General features: G+C 39.9%; 1 protein-coding gene across 4 annotated transcripts in view; it reads right to left on the reverse strand.

Moving 5' to 3' along the window:
• Positions 1-10,188: 10,188 nt before the first annotated feature.
• The window catches only part of LOC129623203 (catenin alpha-2), a 674,017-nt gene continuing 659,714 nt past the window's right edge, over positions 10,189-24,491 (reverse strand). For 3 of the 4 annotated variants that reach the window (XM_055540375.1, XM_055540376.1, XM_055540383.1), the window contains one exon: positions 10,189-10,389. In XM_055540375.1, the coding sequence (XP_055396350.1) occupies positions 10,276-10,389 (114 nt within the window). In that variant the 3' untranslated portion in view covers positions 10,189-10,275. The remainder of the gene's footprint in view (positions 10,390-24,491) is intronic. The other variant, XM_055540382.1, reaches the window with a different exon arrangement.

Raw genomic sequence — 24,491 nt, forward strand, 5'->3', positions numbered from 1 at the left:
GAAGTGACTGAGCATGCACACACAGGCACAGTGAAACATACACTCCTACCTACAGGCATATTTTCTGAGGAGAAGCAGTTAATGATAATGAAGAAGTGGACAATGACCACTACAGCAGGATGGGGTGAATGGGCCATGATCCACCACTGGTTGACAGGGGACTCCCAACTGCCTTACTACCAGATGTGCTGCGAGCAGGAGCCAGGGAACTTGCAGGAAGCGTGGAATCTCAGGCACCAAAGGATGGGAATTTGGTAGAAGTGCAGAATTCTAAGCCTTAGTCAGAATCAGAATCTGAATCTTAACAAAATCGGTAAGTGATTCCTCTGCACTAATTAAAATTTGAAAGGTAGCATTACAAAGCTAGCCAAGGAGGTGTGGTACATACATAACCCATGTCCTAGAGTAGACACTCGGTCTGGAGAGAAAACAACTGCCATGGAATCCTAATTACACCATCTAAGAAATTACTTCTCAGTTTTCCACATTTGTAAAATGGACATAAACACATCTCACAAGATGGGAATATTTACTATATTATAAATAACATAAGAATAATATAATATAAGATAATAATAATATAAAAATAAACTATAAACAGTTGTTCTATGATAAGTGGTCTTAGTATTATCTACCCACATTTTGAGTACAAAAATATCATGAGTCTATTTGTTGAATACCACCCCCCCCCCCCCCGGAAGAATTCAACTTGAAAACTCCCTTAAAGTGTTGGCTAGAACTAAGGACATAAGGCCACTTGCCTAAATCTGAAAAGCCAGAATAAGTATGGGTGCAAATGATTTTCTTTTGAGTATGAAGGCAGTCTGTAGAAGTCTGACTTCTTCCTGAGTCCATGGTAACAAGCTGAATGCAGTTCATAGCAAAGGAAAGTATTGATAAATACTAAAAGTGAATTTTTAAAACTCATCTTACATCAGCATAGTCTTAAAATATCAACTCCTCACTCTACACCAAAGGCACAATGAACGAGTGAAGCAGAAAAATGGAAACAATGACAAAAGAAGAAAAATGGATAAAGACAAAATTTAACCCACTGTTATTTAGTTCAACTCCATTAGGTGAACACACCAGAAAACTATGTAAATCCTCTCTCCCACCTGCAGATGTCACTGAGTACAGATTATAAGAAGGAAAGTTTCTTTGCTCAAATGGTCAGAACAAACTGTTAATTTATTTTATGAAAATTGCTTCTTCCCATTTCAAATCCTCTCCACCCGATGAAGCAGGTCAACAAATCTTCTGATGATCACTCATTTCAGTTACACTACTGAAGTTATTATGTGTAGCTGGATTTAAGGAAATTAAACAAAAACAGATACACTTTAAGTTTACTATATTTGAAGCTGGGAGAGTTTCATTAACACACCCTTTATAACAAATTCATTTTTAGAAGGCTCTCAAATGAATGCACTGCAATCTGAAGTTTCAATGGGCAAATGAACTTCAGCCTTCTACCAAATAGATGAATCAACTACAGTGCGTGGAGGTTGTCTTGTTTGATACAGGAGTACAGTATGGCTTGAATCTATACCTATACGGCATTTAAGATATACAATACCTATATGAAACACCCACCTGTGTGTGTACTGGAGAATAAATGGGTGAACATATGTGATGGTTTCATTATCACGTCTAATGTTTCATGAACGTGAAAGTGAAAGGAAAGTGGCTCCATCATGTCTGACTCTTTGTGACTCTATGGACTATAGCCTGCCAGGCTCCTCTGCCCATGGGAATTCTCCAGGCAAGAATAAATACTAGAGTGGGTTGCCATTTTCTTCTCCAGGGGATCTTCCCAACCCAGGGATCAAACCCGGGTCTTCTGCATTGCAGGCAGACTCTTTACCCTTTGAGCCACCAAGGGAAGCTATAATAAGCTTTTGACAAATGATCTCACTAGCTCGACCTTGGTTTCTTCAGTGGAAAATGTTAGTATGTGAGATAATACTTAAAATCCCAAACAAGTCAACTGTTTATGATTCTAGGCTTTTAAGGTAACATTTTAATTGAATACCCTTCTCTACCTTTGATGTATCTTTGTGTACATACATGCATGATATAATAAGCTTTTGACAAATGATCTCACTAGCTCGACCTTGGTTTCTTCAGTGGAAAATGTTAGTATGTGAGATAATACTTAAAATCCCAAACAAGTCAACTGTTTATGATTCTAGGCTTTTAAGGTAACATTTTAATTGAATACCCTTCTCTACCTTTGATGTATCTTTGTGTACATACATGCATGCTACATTGCTTCAGCCATGTCTCTTTGAGACCCTATGAATTGTAGCCCGCCAGGCGCCTCCTGCCTTGGGACTCTCCAGGCAAGAATACTGGAGTGGGTTCCCATGTCCTCCTCCAGGGGATCGTCCCAGCCCAGGGATTGAACCAGGGTCTCTTATGTCTTCTGCATTGGCAGGCAGGGTCTTTACCACTAGCTTCACTTGGGGCGCCTTTGATGTATCCTTACTGTCCTTAAAACCAATAAGATACAAAAATTAATTATAATGCCTACTTTTCCCAGGCATAGAATTAGTTGAACACAGCTTTGTTTAAGGGAAATGCATTGCAACTAATGAAATTTTCAACAAATGATAAAGAAAATAAGTGTTTTTCTATCTCTGAGAATTGTGAATGCCTCTGTGGAAGGGGCTTTTTTGAATATCAGTCACAATTCCTGAGGAGCCAGGACATCACTCGAGACCCAGCCACCCTCTGGTCAGTTTCTTCATTTCCTCATCGAGTGACAATGATGTGGATCGAGCAACTGCCTTTGCAAGGAAAGAGCACTCTTCCTTGCTGACAACTCACCTTCTCTGCTTTATGCCCTAAACTGGCCCTCCATTTTTATTGTTGTTTTCAGATTGATTTTTGGATCTATTTCGCCAAGTCCTTGCAATGTTGCTAGTATCCAAAAATATAAACTTATAGACAAATGTGCAGGAGAAACAATTTATAGTGAAAATTATTGCTTGCTTTTCTGAAAGATAAAGAGAAAGCTTTCACATTTTAAAATATACATGATCTATTGGGTAGAGTCAGGTTTACTTAAATTCCTGTTGCTATCATTTGCCTGAGTCTATATATGTTTAGAAACCATAGGAAAATGTCCTCATCGTTTTTCCCCCTAAGATTACATAGTACAACAGAATTCAGACAATAGAATTAGATTAACCATTACGGCCTGACCTGTTGTTGAGAGTCCCATCCAATAACTATGGAATAACACATTTGTCCTGAAAGTAGAGACATTCTCATGACTAAAGATGTAACTGTCAATCCTATGATATCCTATAAATCTCTTAAAATGTCCAAAACTTCTAATTGTTGTTTTTTTTACAAAATCCATTTCCTACTAGAATAATTGTGAATGGCATTTCTCGTAACGTTGTCTATACTGAGAAGATAATTACCAATGGGTCACATGTTCTACAAGAAATGTTTATCAAGTTTTCTATTTAGTAAAGGTTTGGGTTCCCTGTCTGTACACTGTGACTTGTGAACCTGTCTAGCATCTGCCTCCAGGGATTCTGTTTATTTTTGTTCAGGATATAGGCTTCTCTGCACTAAATACCCAGAGTCTGTATCTCAGCAGATGGCACATTCAGGCCCATAGCAAGGAACACAATGCAAAGGACATGTGGTGGGCTGACTCTCTAAATATACTGTGAAAGAAAAATGATTAGCTACATATGTCTGTGACTTACTGGTCAGCTGCAAGAAGACCCACTAAGCCTGGGGACTAAGAAAAAAGGAAAGAGGACACATAGAAGTTAATGTGAGAACAACACAGGGCAACCCTGCTTGTATGCAGATTGAGTGCAGCTTCACCGTGTAATGGATATTTTATGACTTCATGGTTTAGACAAGTGGTATGGAGGTTTTCAATTAGATTTTTAAGACTTGATTCAAGTTCCTTCCATTCTCACATGCCCTTCCTGGTAATACTCAGCTCATCACTATAGTAATTCAAAAGGGTAATATCAACTTATTTGCAGGGAAGGAATGGAGATGCAGACTTAGAGAAAGGATTTGTGGAAACAGCAGGGAAAGGAGAGGGTGGAACAGATTGAAAAAGTAGCACTGACTTATATACACTACTGTATGTAAAACAGATAGCTAGTAGCAAGCAGCCGTATAGCACAGAAAGTCCAGCTCGATGCTCTGTGATGACTAGAGGGGTAGGATGGGAGGGCGGCTCAAGAGAGAAGGGATATATATATATATATATATATATATATATATACTGATTCATGTTTTTGTACAGCAGAAACCAACACTGTAAAGCAATTATCTTCCTTTTTTTTTAAGATATTCAGTATCTTCCTTAAAAATTTGTAAAGAAAAAGCATATTTCATTCACAATCTCTACTCTTCTATTGGGGCTTCCCAGGTGGCTCAGTGGTAAAGAATCTGCCTGCAGTGCAGGAGATGCAGGTTTGATCCCTGGGTTGGGAAGATCCCCTGGAGAAGGGAATGGCAACCCACTCCAGTATTCTTGCCTGGAAGGTTCCATGGAGAGAGAAGTCTGGGAGGCTACATACAGTCCATGGGGTCACAGAAGAGTCAGACATGACTTAGCAAATAAACAACACCCTTTTATTGTGTGGGGAAGAAAGAGGGGAGGCCATGGCAAGGGAAGAATCACTCCTTTTATCAGGTGATGGAGCAACCTCTTGGGATACATGGTGTTGGGGTCACAAACCCAAAACCATTTGAGCTGTGATCCCTGGAGGCAGGTGACAATAATGAAGATATTATAGCTCTCTCTGCCAAGCTCCTAATGGATACATATGCAGGCTGTGTAAGAGTAAAAAGGGAAAAATATTCAAAAGGAGCAACTTAATAAACTCTTGAACTCACTAAGGACAGGACAACTTCTGACAAAGACAATGGCATGGCTTTGGAGCCTTAAGGGGCTAAGACAGTAACAGTGCCTCAGCCAGGGAGCCCCTTTGCCCAGCAAGAGGAAGCCATGGTGTGAGCAGGACTGGAGCTGCAGAAACTGGTTCTTGGCCAATGCACTAGATATGACTACATCCCCCTGGACTTCCAGAATGATCTGGGAAGTGGAATTTCTAAAGGGGACTAGAGGTCTTAAATTAGCAGTGAAACACAAGAACTACAGATTCTTTTTAATCAAAGTGTATAATTTTTAAATCAAATGTATACTTATTTTAATACTTTTAATCAAATATCATTTTAATCAAAATGTATAATTTTTATTTCTTGAGCACTGTGAGGCAATTTATGCTAAGTATTTTATATATGTATGTCATTTTATTGAAAACTCTTAAGCTCCAAGATTTTGGCCACCTGATGCAAAGAGCCAACTCACTGAAAAAGACCCTGAGGCTGGGAAAGATTGAAGGCAGGAGCAGAAGCGGGCAACAGAGGATGAGATGGTTGGCTAGCATCACTGACTCAATGGACATGAGCCTGAGCAAACTCTGGGACAGAGTGAAGGACAGGGAAGCCTGGCATGCCTCAGTCTAAGGGGTTGAAAAGAAGCTGACACGACTGAGTGACTGAACAGCAACAACAAGTCACCATGAGGTATACAGTGCAGTCTCATCTTTCAGGTGAGCACCGACGTTAGGTAACTTCCTTGGGGCAGCAGAGCCAGGGTTCCCCTCTTACAGTATCTAACCCCAAGTCCATTATCTTAACTGCTGTTTCCCATTGTTCCCTCAAGAAATGACATATGAACTGGCTCAAAATGAGATAATTAAAAAAGATTAAGGAAATATTTACCAAATTTGATATTATAATTTTGGATGTATTTTACATACACTTCCACTTAAATTTCTGTTTTCATTTCCTAAATTACAGGTTAGATCTTGTTTCTCCCCTTGCTTGAATGCCTCCCCACAGCTCCCAGATTACAGCCCCTCACAACCTGATTCTAGCCCATCTTTTAACCACCTCTCAATATACTTTTGCACTTGTCCACATCTCCAATTCCCTTGACGATGGGCCAAGTTTGTGATCACACCTGCCCTTTCCTTAACTGTGCTCTGCTTTATTGTCTTCAAAGTCCAACTTAAGCTTCACTTCACCTGCAACAATCTTCTCTGAACTCATAAGCAGAACTAATGACATTTTCTTCCAGATCATTATTGCCCATCACTTGAGATTTTGCTTAGAACACTTTCTTTAAAATGCCAATTTGCATTTCTGATTCTTCCATGAGAGGGCAACTCACACTGGGCAGAAGACTTTGTCTTCTTAATCTCACTTTCTCAAAATACAGCTTCCTATATGGATGCATCCAATAAATTGATCAAACTGGTTTTGGTTATAACCAAGCTTACCTCAGAGTTTGTTATTGTTTAGTCACTAAGTCATATCCAACTCTTTTGTGACCCCATAGATTGTAGCCTGCCAGGCTCCTCTGTCCATGGGATTTTCCCAGGCAAGAATGCTCGAGTATGTTGCCATTTCCTTCTCCAGGGCATCTTCCTGATCCAGAGATCAATCCCACATCTCCTGAATTCGCAGGCAGATTTTTTACTACTGAGCTGCCAGGGCTCAGCTGTGTGCTCAGTCACTCAGTTGTATCCGACTCTTTGCAGCCCTATGATTTAATTATTTACATTAACTGAGTCAAATGTATATTTTTTTCCACATTCATTGCTCGCTTGTTTTCCATGGCCCCAAGATGTACATTCCCTCACCAGCCAATCTTGTACTTTCTTTTAAGGCTGCCATATAAAATACAGAGTCTCACAATTAAATTTGAATTTCAGATAAACAGTAAATAATTCTTTGAGTATGGACCATGTACTGCATGAAATTTAATGGGGTGCCCAGTTGTTGTTTGCGAAAACTATCAGCGCTGTTTTCTTTACAACCCTTTTAAAATCATTATTTCCACATGCGACTTCTGGAGGTCTCTTCTTTGGTTATAAAGTAAAGCCTTGCTTTTAATGGAATGTACTTGCTTTGTAAAGATAATATAAAACACATAACAGTTAGCTATCCTGCTCCCCAAGAACAGGGAGCATGCCTTGAGACATGTTCTGTTGTGGAGAGTAGTTTAGTAGAGTAGCCTTTCGCAAAGCAAACAGATATAAACTGAACCCTCTACTGGAGAAAAATACAGCTCCAAAAGTGGGACAATCCAGGGCTGGAATGAAAGCTGGTGGGCATCTCCCTGCAATGTATGGAAATACAGAAAAACCTCAAATAACCAAAGCAAACTTGAGAAAGAAGAACGGAGCTGGAGGAATCAACCTGCCTGACTTCAGACTATACTACAAAGCTACAGTCATCAAGACAGTACGGTACTGGCACAAAGACAGAAATATAGATCAATGGAACAAAATAGAAAGCCCAGAGATTAAATCCATGCACCTATGGACACCTTATATTTGACAAAGGATCTAAGAATATACAATGGAGAAAAGACGATCTCTTTAACAAATGGTGCTGGGGAAACTGGTCAGCCATCTATAGAAGAATGAAACTAAAACACTTTCTAACACCAAACACAAAAATAAGCTCAGACATTTCTCCATAGAAGATGTACAGATGGCAAACAAACACATGAAAAGATGCTCAGCATCACTCATTATCAGAGAAATGCAAATCAAAACCACAGTGAGGTACCATCTCACCCTGGTCAGAAAATGGCTGCTATCAAAAAGTCTACAAACAATAAATGCTGGAGATGCTGCAGAGAAAAGGGAACCTTCTTACACTGTTGGTGGGAATGCAAAGTAGTACAACCACTGTGGAGAACAGCATGGAGATTCCTTAAAAAACTGGAAATAGAATTGCCATACGACTCAGCCATTTCACTGCTGGGCATATACACTGAGGAAACTAGAATTGAAAGAGACACATGTACCCCAATATTCACTGCAGCACTGTTTACAATAGCTAGGACATGGAAGCAACCTAGATGCCCTGTGGCAGACTATTGGATAAGAAAGCTGTGGTACATATACACAATGGAATATTACTCAGCTATTAAAAAGAACACATTTTAATTAGTTCTAATGAGGTGGATGAAACTGGAGCCAATTATACAGAGTGAAGTAAGTCAGAAAGAAAAACACCAATATAGTATATTAATGCATATATATGGAATTTAGAGATGGCAATGATGACCCTATATGCAAGATAGCAGAAGAGACACAGATATAAAGAACAGACTTTTGGACTCTGAGAGAAGCCGAGGGTGGGATGATTTGACAGAATAGTACTGAAACATTTATATTAACATGCATGAAACAGATCACCACTCCAAGTTCAATGCATGAAACAAGGCACTCAAAGCCGGTCCCCTGGGATGACCCTGAGGGATGGGATGGGGAGGGAGGGAAGTGGGAAAAGGGTTCAGGATGGGGCACACAAGTACATCCATGGCTGATTCATGTCAATGTATAGCAGAAACCAATACAATATTGTAATGCAATTAGCCTTCAATTAAAATAAATAATTAAAGCAAACAAACAGACACAACCCTGCAGGTCTCCTAAATTTTCAATGGCTCCCTTATGTTGGTGGTAGAAGACCAATGAGAGGAAAAGAAACTATAACAAACTGGTATGACTACTCATGATTGGTGTTCCTATATCAGGCTATCCCCCATCCTTCAGATGTGACCTTGAGTATGGGCTTCCCACTTCTGCTCTTGTATCCTTTCAGTCACTTTTCAGGCTCTCCTGTGTGCAACTGTGTGGTAGTTTGAGCATTCTTTGGTATAGACTTTCTTTGGGATTGCAATGAAAACAGACCTTTTCCATTCTGTCATCCTTTCCTATAATCTTTATTTTATATAATCTAATTATTATTGTCCTGACTAATAAGCTTCCATTTTGGGGGCTTTTAATGTTTGTGTGTGTGTGAATGTCCTTATTTTTATAGCAATCTTTCCCTAGATACAATTCCTTTATAACATGGTATTTAAAAATATCCTAGGCCATTTCAACAATACTATTGGCTAGTTATCAAGGCTGGAGAAATAATGTGAAATGTCTGACAGAAAATCTTCATTCAGTAAAATGCAGCTCTTTTTGAACTGCTCAACTAAGAAAACTCTGAGAGCATCTTCTTTGGGGCTTCTAGAGGACAAATCTTACACCTTGGATGCGGAGGCATCCTTGGGTGCCTGGGTCATGGATGGTCTGAATGGTCTCCCAAATCTGTTGAAGCAGCTCTATTTTCTTAGCTGCTTTATATATTAGGCTACCAAATAGGATTTTGTTTGAACACAGAGTTCTTTAAAAAGTTTGAATACCATAGATGTAACCCACCCATGATTCTAATTTGGGGAACTGGACACAAGCATAAGAAAAAAAGTGACTAATTGGGGGAATACTTCTCTTTTATCCCCTCTTCAATTATACCATGTAGGAGGTCTCATCTGCTGAGAACCTATAAATAGAGTCTTCGTGACTTCTTTTTCCTGTGGGTGAAGACGTATATACCTTGAGAGTCTGAGTGCCTTGATTAAGGCATTTGTAGGCAGTTAACCTATCCTGGGCAAGTAACCAGAGAATTTTCCAAGAACAAGTGATGGAGTCAAGGTCACCTCTAAAACTGGAGCAGAGGCCAGTGGAGGCATGGCACAGCTTCTCAGCAACTTTCCCAACTGCCCCCAAATGTTCCATTCATTATCACTCTCTATACATTTGTGGATGAGGGCCCTCTTTGAACCTACATGCTTTACATGCTCAGTCACTAAGTCATGTTCACTCTTTGTGACCCCATGGAGTACAGCCCACCAGGCTCCTCTGTCAATGGAATTTTCCAGGCAAGAACACTGGAGGAGGTCACCATTCCCTGTTCCAGGGGAACTTCCTCATTTAAGAATCAAACCTGCATTTCCTACATTGGCAGCCGTATTCTTTACCACTGAGTTGCCTGAGAAGTCCTTGGAACCCACTCTATTGTGCAAAACTCTTTGAAAATAAGACTGGAAGGAAAGGGAAGATTCAACCTTCCGCCTGGGGAAGCAGTGGGACACTGGCCTTTGTGAAACCGCCCTTAATGATATTTGCAATGGTGTAATCTCTGTCTTTAAAGCAAACATCATCTGTCTGCCTCTGTGCTGAATGATCCACTCTCACTTTTTGAGATGCAGGCTCATTTAACAACTGGCAATCAAACCCGCTCGGGCAGCCACAATGGAAACTGTTGAGGTTCATTACACTGGAAAAATATGCCATCTTTATTTCCATTCTATTGTTTCCCCAAAGATTAACAATACACATTTTTTTTCCAGTGGCCCATTTTTATGAAATTTTACTTGGATATATTTCTAAGTCTCTGATCCAGATGGTGCATCTCAGAGTGAAATGTGAAGTGTGCTTCTTGTGCTTCTATTCTAAAGCATTGCACTGCTATTCTGGACCCATTCTGAAAAAAAAAAATAAAAAATCATTAGAAATTAAAAGGACAAAAACAATTTGAGATTGAAGAGTTTATGATGTGGGAGTGGCAAAATGCATTCTTGATTTCACTAGTGATTATTGATGATGGTCTGATAGCAGCTTGCAGCTTTGCCCAATTATTTAACTGGTGTGGTAGATTTCTAGCAAAATCTTCATAGTATATGGTGGTGGTGTGTGTGCTCAGTCCTGTTTGACTCTTTGGGACCCCATGGATTGTAGCCTGCCAGGCTCTTCTGTCCTTGAATTTTTCCAGGCAAGAATACTGGAGGGGGCAGGTTGCCATTTCCTACTCTATCGTGGTAATATATTGGACACTTAGTATACATCTGTTAAAAAAAGAATTAAAAGAGTTACCCCTTCAGAACTTTTGGGAACCTTAAGAATGATATGGGGAAGTCAACAAAACCATGATAAGCTGCTGCAACTTAAAAAAAAAAAAAGTAGAAATAACATATTTTAATAAAAGGAGGTTGCAGAAGTTTTAAAACACAATCCCTATTTCTTTTTAAGTTCTCCCATTGATAGGGTCCCCTTGGGTACACTTACGACAGCTGTGACCAACAGTATGGCAGAACAGACCACGTCCTACTTCCAAGGCCAGTCATTAAAGACCAGGCAGCTTCTGTCTGGTGCGCTCAGAATGTATGCCCTGAGGGAAGCCAGCCAGCCACCACTTACAAAGTCCAACCACCCTGAAACCACTGTGCTGGAGAGGCTGTACAGGTGCTCTGGTCCACAGCCTGACTGAGCTCCCAGCTGGCAGACAGGGAACTGCCTACTCCAGGAATGAGCCGTCTTGTGTACCCAGTTTATCTGAACATTCAGATGATTCTAGTTACAGCTGACATCTGCCTGAAAGTCAGGAGAAATCCCAAATGAGCAATGTCCAATGAGCCCTTTCCAAACACTTTACCTTACCTTATTGTGAGCAAAATAAGATGGATGTAGTTTCACACCTCTAGGTTTGGGGAGTAGTCTGTTAAACAGAAATAGTAACTGGCTATTGTTCAGTTGCTCAGACATGTCCCACTCTATGGACTGCAGCATGCCAGGCCTCCCTGTCCTTCATCATCTCCCAGAGCTCGATCAAACTCAAATCCATTAAGTCAGTGATGCCATTCAACCATCTCATTCTCTGTCATCCTCTTCTCCTCCTGCCTTCAATCTTCCCCAGCATCAGGGTCTTTTCTAATGAGTCTGCTCTTCCCATCAGGTGGCCAAAGTATTAGATCTTTAACTTCAGCAACAGTCCTTCCAATGAATATTCAGGATTGATTTCTTTTCTCTTCTCAGTCCAAGGGACTCTCAAGAGTCTTCTCCAACACCACAGTTCAAAAGCATCAATAGTACAGCACTCAGTCTTCTTTATGGTCCAACTCACATCCATCTATGCATGACTAGTGGAAAAACCATAGCTTTGACTAGATGGATCTTTGTCAGCAAAGTAATGTCTCTGCTTTTTAATATGCTATCTAGGTTGATCATAGCCTTGCTTCCAAGGAGCAAGCATCTATTAATTTCAGGGCTGCAGTTACCATCTGCAGTGATTTTGGAGCCCAAGAAAATAAAGTCTCCCACTGTTTCCACTGATTTTCCATCTATTTGCCATGAAGTGATGGGACTGGATGCCATGATCTTAGTTTTTTGAGTGTTGAGTTTTAAGCCAGCTTTTTCACTCTTCTCTTTCACCTTCATCAAGAGCCTCGTTAGTTCCTCTTTGCTTTCTGCCATAAGGGTGATATAATCTGTATATCTAAGGTTATTGATATTTCTCCCAGCATTCTTGATTCCAGGTTGTGCTTCATCCAGCACAGCATTTCACATGAAGTACTCTGCATTCAAGTTAAATAAGCATGGTGACAATACACAATCTTGACAGGCCAATTAGGGTTTACAACTTGCTTCCTCAAGCCTTTACTGGTGGCTCAGACCTTAAAGTGGAGAAAGCAATGGCAACCCACTCCAGTACTCTTGCCTGGAAAATCCCATGGATGGAGGAGCCTGGTAGGCTGCAGTCCATGGGGTCGCTAAGAGTCAGACACAACTGAGCGACTTCACTTTCACTTTTCACTTTCACGCACTGGAGGAGGAAATGGCAACCCACTCCAGTGTTCTTGCCTGGAGAATCCCAGGGATGGCGGGGCCTGGTGGGCTGCTGTCTATGGGGTTGCACTAAGTCAGACACGACTGAAGCGCCTTAACAGCAGCATTCTAAATTACCTTGAAGAATAACTGTCAGCAAAAAAAAAAGAAATGTAGGCATCAATCAACAGGTGGGGAGAACTTTAGATGATGAACTAGGCCTTGAAGCGACCCGAAAATCTTATCTCTCTGCTGTCTCTAGTCCTTTCTACATCCATTGTTTGTATCTGATGGAGGGAGAAACATGAAACACCTAACAATTTAAAAAATATCCACTATGGGGCATATACCCTGAAGAAATCATAAATGAAAAATGATACATGTAACCCAATGTTCTTCGCTGCTGCTGCTGCTGCTAAGTTGCTTCAGTCATGTCCGACTCTGTGCGACCCCGTAGACAGCAGCCCACCAGGCCCCGTCATCCCTGGGATTCTCCAGGCAAGAACACTGGAGTGGGTTGCCATTTCCTCCTCCGATGCATGAAAGTGAAAAGTGAAAGTGAAGTCGCTCAGTCGTGTCCAACTCTTAGCGACCCCATGGACTGCACCCCACCAGGCTCCTCCGTCCATGGGATTTTCCAGGCAAGAAGAGACCTTAAAGAATCTGCCTGCAATATGGGAGACCCAGGTTAAATCCCTGGGTTGGAAAGATCCCCTGGAGAAGGGAATGGCTATCCACTCCAGTATTCTTGCCTAAAGAATTTCATGGACAGAGGAGCTTGGTGGGCTACAGTCCTTGGGGTTGCAAAGAGTTGGACAGGACTGAGCAACTTCCACTTTCCACTTTCCTTCAAGACTGCACTCTGAATTTTGTTATCAGTAGAAAATAAGATGATTTTAACTTCTATATTTTTTGTAATGTGATATATTTTAGATGATTATTTGCTTCATAAAATCATGTGCATATCTTAACTAATCAGCATTCTGCCTGCATGTAGCACTTTATTTTCTTTGAAAAAGGTGTCATTTGCATAACCATAAATGCAAATATTTTTGCAAAATGACAGTCTTTTCATTATATAGCAAAGCCTGTAGTTCAAAAGACAAAAATAAAACAATATGAGGGCACCTAAACAATGAAAAGAATATAGCTGTCTTTTCTTCCTATCTGATAGAAAATTCCAGGTTTTTTTAAAAAAGTCTTTTAAATTACCGACTAATATAGCTACTTCTCCTTTACTGCCTATTTTTAAAAATATCAATAAATGGCCTCTTGACAGGTTTTAAATAGAATCAGGATTATGTAGGATTATGTCAAATGCAAGCATATTTGAAGTATTTTTTTTAAGGTTGGGGCAGTAGCTCCACTTATTAGCTATCTTTATCTTCCCACTCGATTGCTGTGCGCTTAAATGTTTGCCATGTGCTGTGTGCACACACAATCCCTCTCCCCCCCCATACACATACACACACACTCTCCCCACATTCTGCCTGGTACATGAAACTCTGTTCAGCACTCAATGAAACTGCTGTCACTTTATGAGTCACATAAATGAGCAAAGTTACTACCGCCCTTTGTATATTAGGAACCCTTAATTTACCTTCTCTCCCATTAATGTCAGAATATAGAATGCAGAAAAGACTTGGGTGTGCATCTGGCTTCTATGATTGATAGACTGTGTGATATCAAGTTCATTTCTTCAGCCTTCCACTCCTCTAGGGATATGATGGGGACTCCACCTCAACAAACTGAGTACTCTGAGGGTTAGATCAATAATGTGGAACATTATCTGTGCTAATATTACAGCACCCACAAAACTGTCAGCTTATTGTTTAGAGTGCGTGTGTGTGTTAGTTGCTCAGTCATGTCTGATTCTTTGCGACCTCATGGACTGTAGTCTGCCAGGCTTCTCTGTCCATGGAATTCTCCAGGCAAGAGTACTGGAGTGGGTTTCCATTTCCTTCTCCAGGGGATCTTCTCAACCAAGGCATTGAACCCGGGTCTCCTGCATTGGCAGGCAGATTCTTTACCATCTGAGCCAGCAGCGTAGTAGGTCTTAAGAAATCAGTTCCATCACCTATTGGGGGCTCTGCATTCAGCCCAAGAGGACTCTAGGTTCAAGCTTTACTCAGAGAACATCTGAGGGACATCTTAAGAGAACTTGACTACAGAGTGAATTTCTTGCCTTCCATATAACACATCACAGACTTCTCAGCCTCAATCTCAGTCCACAGATTATCTTAGTTTATCCAAAGCTATAGGACATCTCGGGCTTCCCTGGTGGCTCAGCAGTAAAGAATCTGCCTACCAATGCAGGAGACACAATCCCTGGGTCATGAAGATGCCCTGGAGGAAGAAGCAGCAACCTACTCCAGTATTCTTGCCTGGAGAATTCCAGGACAGAGGAGTCTGGCAGGCTACAATCCATGGGGTCACAAAAGAGTCAGACACGACTTAGCAACTAAAAAACAATGATGTAAGGCATTTCACATTCTCTAAAGTTCTACAAATGGGAATTTTAGTCAGAGAGATTAGACCAATCAAGCATAGAGCCTGTTGCAATCACAAAGTCATTATAACATGTCATAAATTCCTCTGGCCCCACCCAGCTAGTATTTATAAAATGATTTTTCTTGGATCTGAGTTGAAGAATATGCTGGATGGCCATAGTTGCTCTCCAGTACCTAACTATGGCAGATATCACTAATCAGTCATAACCCGTTTTCCCACAGAGATTAAAATTGGCCTCAGGATCCTACTTAACCCACTGTTAAAGTGATTAGAATTGACCATTCAGAAGAAGCTTTGGGTTTTTTCCTAGTAGTTCAGTAGTTAAGAATCTGCCTGCCAGTGCAGAGGACATGGGTTCAATCCCTGGTCTGGGAAGATCCCACATGCTGCAGAACAACAAGCCCATGTGCCGTAACTATTAAGCCTGGGCTCTACCGTCCATGTCCCCCAACAAGAGGAGACTCTGGAACCAGAAGCCTATGTACCACCACTAGAGTAACCCCCATTCAGTGCAACTAGAGAAAGCCTGTGTGCAGCAACAAAGACCCAGTGCAGCCTATATATATATACATAAAAAATATATATACTTTAAAGAAGCAGCCTTGGGATTTCTGCTTTAGGAAGAAGAGATACAAGATAAAAGTGGTCAGAAAGGTCTGGTTCAGTGCAATTCACCTCCACCTTACTTGGTGTTTCTTTTGGATACGTAAATTTCTTTTGTCCATAAAATAACTAGAACTATTATTGAAGCCGGTCCTTGGAAGCATTTATCAGCCTACTTTAGACCTTGAGGCAAAGTCTCTAGATCACAAGGTACAACTTTTAAGAAAGAACACTGCTAGACAATTAAAAAGCTTGCTGCTAATGTTTGCAGTTCATGAGAGAAGTTGAGAATGGTTTTCTCCAAGAAGAGTCAGTTGCTCAGTAGTGTCTGACTCTTTGTGACCCCACGCACAGTAGCAGGTCAGGCTCCTCTGTCCATATAATTCTCCAAGCAAGGATACTGGAGTGGGTTGCCATTCCTTTCTCCAGATCTTCCTGACGCAGGGATGAAACTTTGGTCTCCTGAATTGCAGGAAACTTCTTTACTGTCTGAGCCACCAGGGGAGCCCCAAACCCATATGTTATTTATTATCGGCCCCAGGGACTAACTTGGTACTAATCTCTCAAATCCAGCATTTCTAAGAGTAATGCTTCAGTTATAAATATTTTTCACGAGGTTGAAATTGTCTTATTAAAAATCAAAATAGTGCTTTGAGTATAGTGTTTTGCCTCTAATCTGTTTTACATACTATCTACTCTATAAATATGCACTATTACTATGGGAACTCATTTTTCTTCAAAGACAAGAATGTACTGAAAATACTTCACAATTATTCTATTCCTCCAAACAGGCCACTTAATTAACAGCAATAACATTAGTCATGTCAGGAGAAAAGTCATTTCAAATTTTTGCCAGGCAATGTCTTTATATATAAGTAGATGCATTATCATAATATGACACTTATACTGGGTATCCCCCACCCCAGGTTCAATGAATATAACAAAGCAAATAGATTTTTGTCTATATAGCAGTCCATTAAATAAGCCCTATTCTGGAACACTTTAAGAATACCAAATATTCTCTCTTCACAAGTACTTCCATTAAGAGAACTTTTAACTTGGAAGTATACCATGCAGCTGCTCAAAGTGAAAAAATGTCCCCTTCTTTATCCTTGTCAATGATTATAAGGAACTTACATGTTCACTATGAATAGTAAAAAAATACTAAAAATTATTTGGAAGAAAGTTTAAAACAACTCATGATTCTACCACCCAGATGTCACATCAGTAATACTTGCAAATTGTATATATTTGAAATATATTGTTAATGGTATTTTTTTTATTTTACAAAATATTATGGAAATCTTTCCCTATAGATGAACCAAATGCTACAGAGTCATTTTAAAGCATTGTATAATACTCCATTGCATGGACTGGCCATCATTCACTCAACCAATTTCCTGTGACTGGACCTTTAATTTGTAGACACTATTTTTTACCACAAATATCTTTGTTAACACATCTTTTCTGGTGTATATATCTTTAACTCATTACTTGCATTATTTCCTAAGTTAAATTCCTATAAATCAAGTTGCTGGGTTAAAGGGTGTACACATTATTTTTTTTAAACATTTAATTGAATTGTGCCACAAAACTTTTGAGATCATAAAATCCAGACCCTATATGAAAAGGCATGAAACCATTTGTAGAGGCTTCGAAGGATTCTCAGCCCCTCACTGGCCCGTGGGGATGCAGTCACAGAGAACTACATAATCTTTTTATTTATTTATTTTTAAAGAGCCACCAACCTGGCTCCAACATTGGACATAGATGTATGTAAATAGAGTTCATTTGAATAATGATTAAAGTGGCAAGGGTGCTTGCATGAGTATCCCATCTATCTAAAAACCCCATAACCAAATGACAGTGTGAACAAGAAAAAAGAAAAGATCTGAGAGATTAGTCTTTGCTATAAACATCCTATGTGACCCTCAGAGAGTCCTTAACCCTCTCTGTTTCTAAGTTGACTCATCTGTCAAAACTTAAATCTGTCCACAGTGTCTTGAAAATTTTAAAGAGATAAAGAATAGACTAATGTCTTGGAAAATAAAAAAGAAAAAACATTTGAATGATATCCAAGAGTTATTCTTTCAGAGATTATTGTTTTATGAAAATAAAAGACACAAATCAGTAGATAAGTATGTGTGCTCAGTTGCTTTAGTCATGTCCAACTCTGTGCAACCCCGTGGGCTGTAGCCTAGAAGTTTCCTCTGTCCATCGGATTCTCCAGGCTGGAATACTGAAGTGGGCTGCCGTATCCTTTTCCAGGGGCTCTTCCTAACCCAGAGATGGAACCTGCATCTCTTATGTCTCCTGCATTGGCAGGAGAGTTCTTTACCACTTGAACCACCTGGGAAGCCTCAGTAAATAATTATAAAATGTTATAAAATGTGATGGTTTGAAATCAACCTGATATGCTGGAAACTTGGAATTTGCCAAAATGACGAAGCAAAAATCTACAGTCTTCAAGAGTTTTCTTCCATCAATGCTTAATCAAATTAATTGAGAAACCCTGACATGTCTAAAAGTCAACAAACATTTCACATTAGCTAACTTTTCATTTATGGTAACAAACCAAACTTGGGTCCACGCACAATAAAGCCAATCTGCCAACACTGGATTGTAGTGAAGAAAAGTGCACCATTTATTTCAGGGTACGAAGCAAGGAGTCCAGGGTAGCTAGTGATCTAAACACCCAAACCCCTTGATGGGTTTCAGCAAAGCATTTCTAAAGGTCATGTGAGGGACGGGAGCCCCAGAGTCTGTTGATCAGTTCGTGCACAAGTCTCTGATTAGCTGATGGTGAGATAACAGGGTGATGTCATAGGTGTTTATATTATCAATCCTCAGGCACCTATAGGCCTGGGGGCTACACGCTCACGGTCATCAAGCAATTAATTTCTTCCATCTGGTGGTGCTTTTAGCATCTGTTAAACAACTCAGTCGGAGAAGGCGATGGCACCCCAGCCCTGTACTCTTGCCTGGCAAATTCCATGGACGGAGGAACCTGGTAGGCTGCAGTCCATGGGGTCGCGAAGAGTCAGACACGACTGAGCGACTTCCCTTTCACTTTTCACTTTCATGCATTGGGGAAGGAAATGGCAACCCACTCCAGTGTTCTTGCCTGGAGAATCCCAGGGACGGGGGAGCCTGGTGGGCTGCTATCTGTGGGGTCGCACAGAGTCGGACATGACTGAAGCGACTTAGTAGCAGCAGCAGCAGCAAACAACTCAGTAAACGTGCATCAAATGCTGTTATCTAAAGAGAGGAGAGGAACTAAAGTGGAAGATATGGGGGAAGGATCTGTCCAGGTAAGCCCCATAGAATCTAGCTCAGTTACATATATTTTATTATTTCTTTGGGGCTTCCCAGGTGGCGCGAGTGGTAAAAAACAAACAAACAAACAAACAAACAACCCTCTTGCCAATGCAGGAAATATAAGAGACGAAGGTTCCAGCCCTGGTTAGGGAAGATCCCCAGGAGGAGGGCATGGTAACCCACTCCAGTATTCTCGCCTGGAGAATCCGACGGACAGAGGAAACCTGGCAGGCTACCATCCATAGGATTCTATAGATGGATACAACTGAAGTGACTTAGCACACATGCATGTATGCATTGTTTCTTTGGTATTATTGTTCATATCTAGTTTTCAACAGAGGACATTGTCTGTGATTCGGTGTTTGACATGAAGGCAAAATGAATCTCACTTTTATTTATTTGTTTGTTTTAATTAAAGATGGACCCATGAAATTACCAAACAAATGGACTCTTGTTTTCTAGCCACTTCATGCTATGGATCATGTTAACATGGTTCCTGAATTTGAATGAAAAGAAGCTTCTGACTCTCTGGTGTCCTTCTGTTTTCAGGCTCAAACTCAAACGCAGAGAACAACACATCTCCCCAGCAGACAAGTGACAGATGACAAGGAACACAGGGAGAAAAACCAAAAGGGGGATCGAGAGATCTTTTGGGAGACCCTATCAGATCCCAAGGCAGGAATGTCAGAGTTTAGAATCAATGTTTTAGATCTCTGCCCATTCAGGTCAGATAAAAGAGGGTGGGTAGGTTAGCCATCCCTCCCAGGTCCTTTAGACAAAACTATTTCCTCTTTTGTCCAGTATGGAAGTCAGGAGAGGGCCTGGCTGGGGATCCATCTTTCTTCTGAAGTCAGCTTCTGAGTGAGCACACCTTCCCATGGAACCATTTAAGGAGGCTAATGGATTTAAAAAAATAAAAATAAAAAACTGGTAGTACCCCCTATGGGATTCAGCACTCTGTCATCCTTGTTCTAGTCAAAGTCAAGTCACTCTAGTCTAGACTGTCCAGCCATTTGGTCACCTCATCTGTTAACCAGTGCCTGGGGTACCGGTTATGCTTCCAGAACAGCAGCTGTACCCACCTCTCTAGCTGAACAATGGGTAAGCTTCACTCCTCACTCCTGTCTACCTTAAACTTCTTGGATGGTAATTAACATGAAGAGTTTTAAAAGTAATACCTGCATAAGTTGTTTCCTAAAATTCCATCCTTAAAAACTGCTTGGGAAGGCATCTTGCACTCCCCCATTCCCACTTCCCTCCGGCATCACTCACGTCTCTGGCCCTCTATTCACTAGGCACTATTCTACATGCACTAGTCCACACTATTCCAGTTCTCTTCTTGCTCACCTACCCTGATGCTTTTCTCCCAACATGCTTCTCCCTGCACTTCCCAGCCTGGAGGTTACTCTCTCACAGCAGAGATTTTAGCTTCAACGTGTTGATAAAATAATACAAAATTTCATATTTTAGACATATTTTTAAATCTAACCTCAAAATGCCTTATCAGCTGGAGAGCTGTGATTCTCCAGACAGTCCAATGGTGCTGGAATTCTCAAAGCCATAGGAAGTCTGGAGCTAAAAATGAAATGAATCCTTTTTTTCTTCAATTCCCACCCCTTTACCCTTTGGAATCCCCCTTTTGACAAGAAGGCAATGTATTTGCTTCTAAAGAACAGGCATGATATGCTGGCCTCATATTATCAGGATCTTGACCCTCTGAGGACCAGGACAGTACTAGACATAGTCCATCTACCTCAGCCCAGGTTTCTCAGTTGGGGAAAGGGGCAGTTACAAATTGTAAAGTCTGGGAGGAGAGGCAGGAGTTAGTTTGCATTTGAATTTCTAGACTGGCTTGCATGAGTCAAGGTCATAGGACAAGTTCATTCATGTCATCTCCCCAACTGTCCTCTCCTCAACCTTTCCAAAAATAACACAATATAAACAAATATTTAATAAAAACTCATTATTTTCCAGACACTGTTCTAAGCCTATTTTATATCACCAGAAAGGCTTCTTCTGTTATAATGAGTCAGTTTCATTTATTTATTTATTTTGATTTCATTAAGAATGAACTTGTCAAGTTCTTCCTTCATGCCCAGTGCTTACAAGAGTCATGATTTCCTTAGTCACCAAACAATAATCTATAAAGAAGATAATAATCCAATGTTTAAGTTAGACTTTATTAAAAAAAAGAAAAAAAAAACTAGCATTTATTAAACCATGACTTCATGCCCAGTCCTTGTATATACAGCATCTAATTTACTTTTCACGGTAATCTCAGAGGTGGATGTCAGAGCATCTAACAAAATCATGATGCTGTTGTTTCTTCCCAATAATGTACTCGCTTCTCCAGAAAAACCCTACAGAGACAAACATTACCCAGAGTTCCGTGTCACATTATCATCTTATTAATGTCATTAACAATTTCCTCCTCAGTAGTCAACAAAAGAAGGATTGCGTGCCTTAGAGTAGTAATAAAATTACCAAGCAATTATGATGATGCAGTAACCAAGAATGAGTTCAGAACAGGGAATCATTTTTTTTATTTTAGTGAACTGACATCACAGTTAAGAAGATACGGTTACTGACATGACAAACGAAGAACTTTCTAATGAGAAATTTTACTTTATTGTGTTAAGAACGAGATCATGATTTCCCTGGAGTGGGAGAATACCACTGTCTTCTTCACCCTGGAAGGCTCTCCTGATAAGTTTACTGCCTTAGGGTCCAAACTGAAGCCAAATCTAATGTGTGACCTCTATTCCCTACCCCTTAATATTTCTATAATAAGTATAGAATCTGAGCTAGAAGGACTATTAAAAAAGAACTGCATCCATCCAGCTTCTGCCCTCATATTCAAATCTTCAACTCATCAGTAACACGGGTGCTCCCTTTTCCAGTTCCATAGTAATCACAGGACATAGATGTCCAATGTCTAAAACAAACTTTCCTATGTCTATATGCTTCTGAAACACACCCTCCCCAGTTTGAGCTCTGCCCTTCCACCTTTATAACCTGATGGTTTTTCACACAAAGCCCCTGAAGAAGATCTCTCTTTCTCTCTCTCTCTAACATGTGCGTGCATTGCACATATAAACACACACACACTCAAAAGGAATGAATAACCATGTGTGCCATTCACCTTTGCCCATAGTTTTCTGTGTACCACAAATGATACACTGGTGCTTGGCTTCTCCTCCCCTCTGGATTTCACTATGAGAAGCTCCTTACTACCAACCATGTCGTCCCAGCTCATACTTAACCTCTTTGAGTGTAGCAACACAGTCCTATAATCCTAGAAATGTACATACATTCTGCCTCTATCTCTTTCACCCTGTTTCAGGGTCTGCTTTAATTTCCACCCCCGTCTATCTCCTCTCCATTCTCCACCATTCCCAACAGGCTCTAGTCTCCTAGTAGATGTTATACTAGTTCTATCAGGGTCTCTGCTAAGATTGAGTGACCCAAGAGGGGATAGGAGGGGCCACCACTTCCTCAGACTCTGATTTAGACCCAATCATCAGAGTATTTTGATGGGACTGTCATGTGGGACAGAATCAAAAGACTTGCTGTGGCTCATGTAGATTACATCTATTGCTTTTCTCCTATCTCTGTGACCTGTTGTTCTGCCATAGGAGGAAATTGAATTGGCCCACATGATTTTCTTTATACAGTACCATGCTGGTTCCCGCCCAGTTTCTTTGGGCTTCACTGAGAGATGGAGAATTGATTGCCAGATGCTGTGTTTGGGGGTCTTCCTAGGCATTGAAGGTGACTGATGATTTGACACAGGTGGAATTCACTTTGTCCAGTGGCTGTTTCTTTTAGAACTTCTGCAAATTAAATTTTATACAAATCGGATTTCCCTTCCACGTTGCTTTGTGTTTCTAGATATGTGATTTCAGATGGAGCTTTAATGGTCTGTATTTCATAATGTTTGAATTGGAATATTATCCTGTTTCAATCCTCAGGCACTTTGGCACTTGTTAATGAGATAATTATGTATATAAATATACTTAGTGAGTCATAACAAATAAGAAATATTAGATTAGAGATACTAGCTTTCAGACTATTTCCTAAAGTCTATACAGTGAAGACAGAGTCCATTCCAATATCAATAACTACTGTTTTGAATATTTATCATGAAACAAATGTCTTACTAGGTTCTTTTTGTGTATTTTTTATCACTTAACTCTTCTAAAACCTTAAGTGATAATGATTATCTCCACCTTTAAGTAATGCCACTGAAATGCGGACATAACACATATTTTGCTCCAATTTGCCCAGAGGTAAGTGGTAGACACAGAATTGGAAACCTGCAAATGAGAACATACTATTTTCCCTTTTTAACACAAAAGGTAGCCTACTACATACACTCTTCTTCGACTTAAATTTTATCTTGGAGATCTACTGAAAACAGCACATAGAGAGTGGCCACAATTGTTTGCTTGTTTGTTTTTCAGTTATATAATATCCATTTGTATGGATGAATCATACTTAGTTTAACCATTTCCCTAATGACAGACATTGGGTTGTTCTCTAATATTTTCTATTAAAAGGAAAGGTACCATAATAAACTTTCACACGTCACCCCACACCATATAAGGGGTAGATTCTAAGCATAGACTTTCTCTATACTCTTGGAGTGGTATATGCATTTAAAATTTTATAATTTTGCAGTTACTTTAAAATAGACTTCCACAGGAGTTGTACAAACTTATGTTTTCCCCAGCACTGTATGAGAATGCCCATTTCCTCATGGTCTCACCAATAGAACATGTTACCAAATCTTGGGTTTTGGCCAATCTAATAAGTAAGGGGAAAACAAGTATCTTCATGTAGTACTAATTTGCATCTTTTAAATTAACAATTAAAATTTAATGAGATTAACAACTAACAATTAATGAGATTTAGCAACTTTTATGTTTGGAATTCCTTGTCAAGAATATAAATGACTATTTGTTTATATTCTTTATCATTTTTTTCTAGCAGGTCAAAGGTTTGTTTCAAAAATTTCCAGACACCTTTTTTATATGATGGAATTAGTCCTTCGCCTGTTAATATGAGGTGGAAACTTCTCCCAGTTTGTTATTGGTCTTTCAAATGTTTCCCCCAGGAAGACAGTTTTTATTTTTGTATGGTTGTATTTACCTTTTTTGTTTACTGACTATTGGATCTTAAGTCATAGTTTAAAAAGCCTTCCAACTCCTAGGTTACAAAGGGCTTTGTCTCCACATTCTTTCTTTAGTATGTTTTTGGGTTCTTTTTTTTTTCTTTTTTACATTGAAAGCTTTGATTTGTTTGTAATTTATTCTGGTGCATGGCTTAATACACCAATCCAACTCTAATTTTATGTATTTGTTTTAGACTACTATCCTATTTATTGAATGATCTCATTTCCCATGATTTGAGATGGTGCCTTTCTCATACAATGAATTTCAAAATGCATTTGGATCTACTGTCTGTAATTTGCATTCCTTCCCAGAAATCTATTCATATGCCCACAGGACACTCTTAATTTCGACACACTTTCATTGATCTTCTTTTTTGGAA

The sequence above is a fragment of the Bubalus kerabau genome, chromosome 11 (genome assembly GCF_029407905.1).
Source record: "Bubalus kerabau isolate K-KA32 ecotype Philippines breed swamp buffalo chromosome 11, PCC_UOA_SB_1v2, whole genome shotgun sequence".
In the NCBI taxonomy this organism is placed as follows: domain Eukaryota; kingdom Metazoa; phylum Chordata; class Mammalia; order Artiodactyla; family Bovidae; genus Bubalus; species Bubalus kerabau.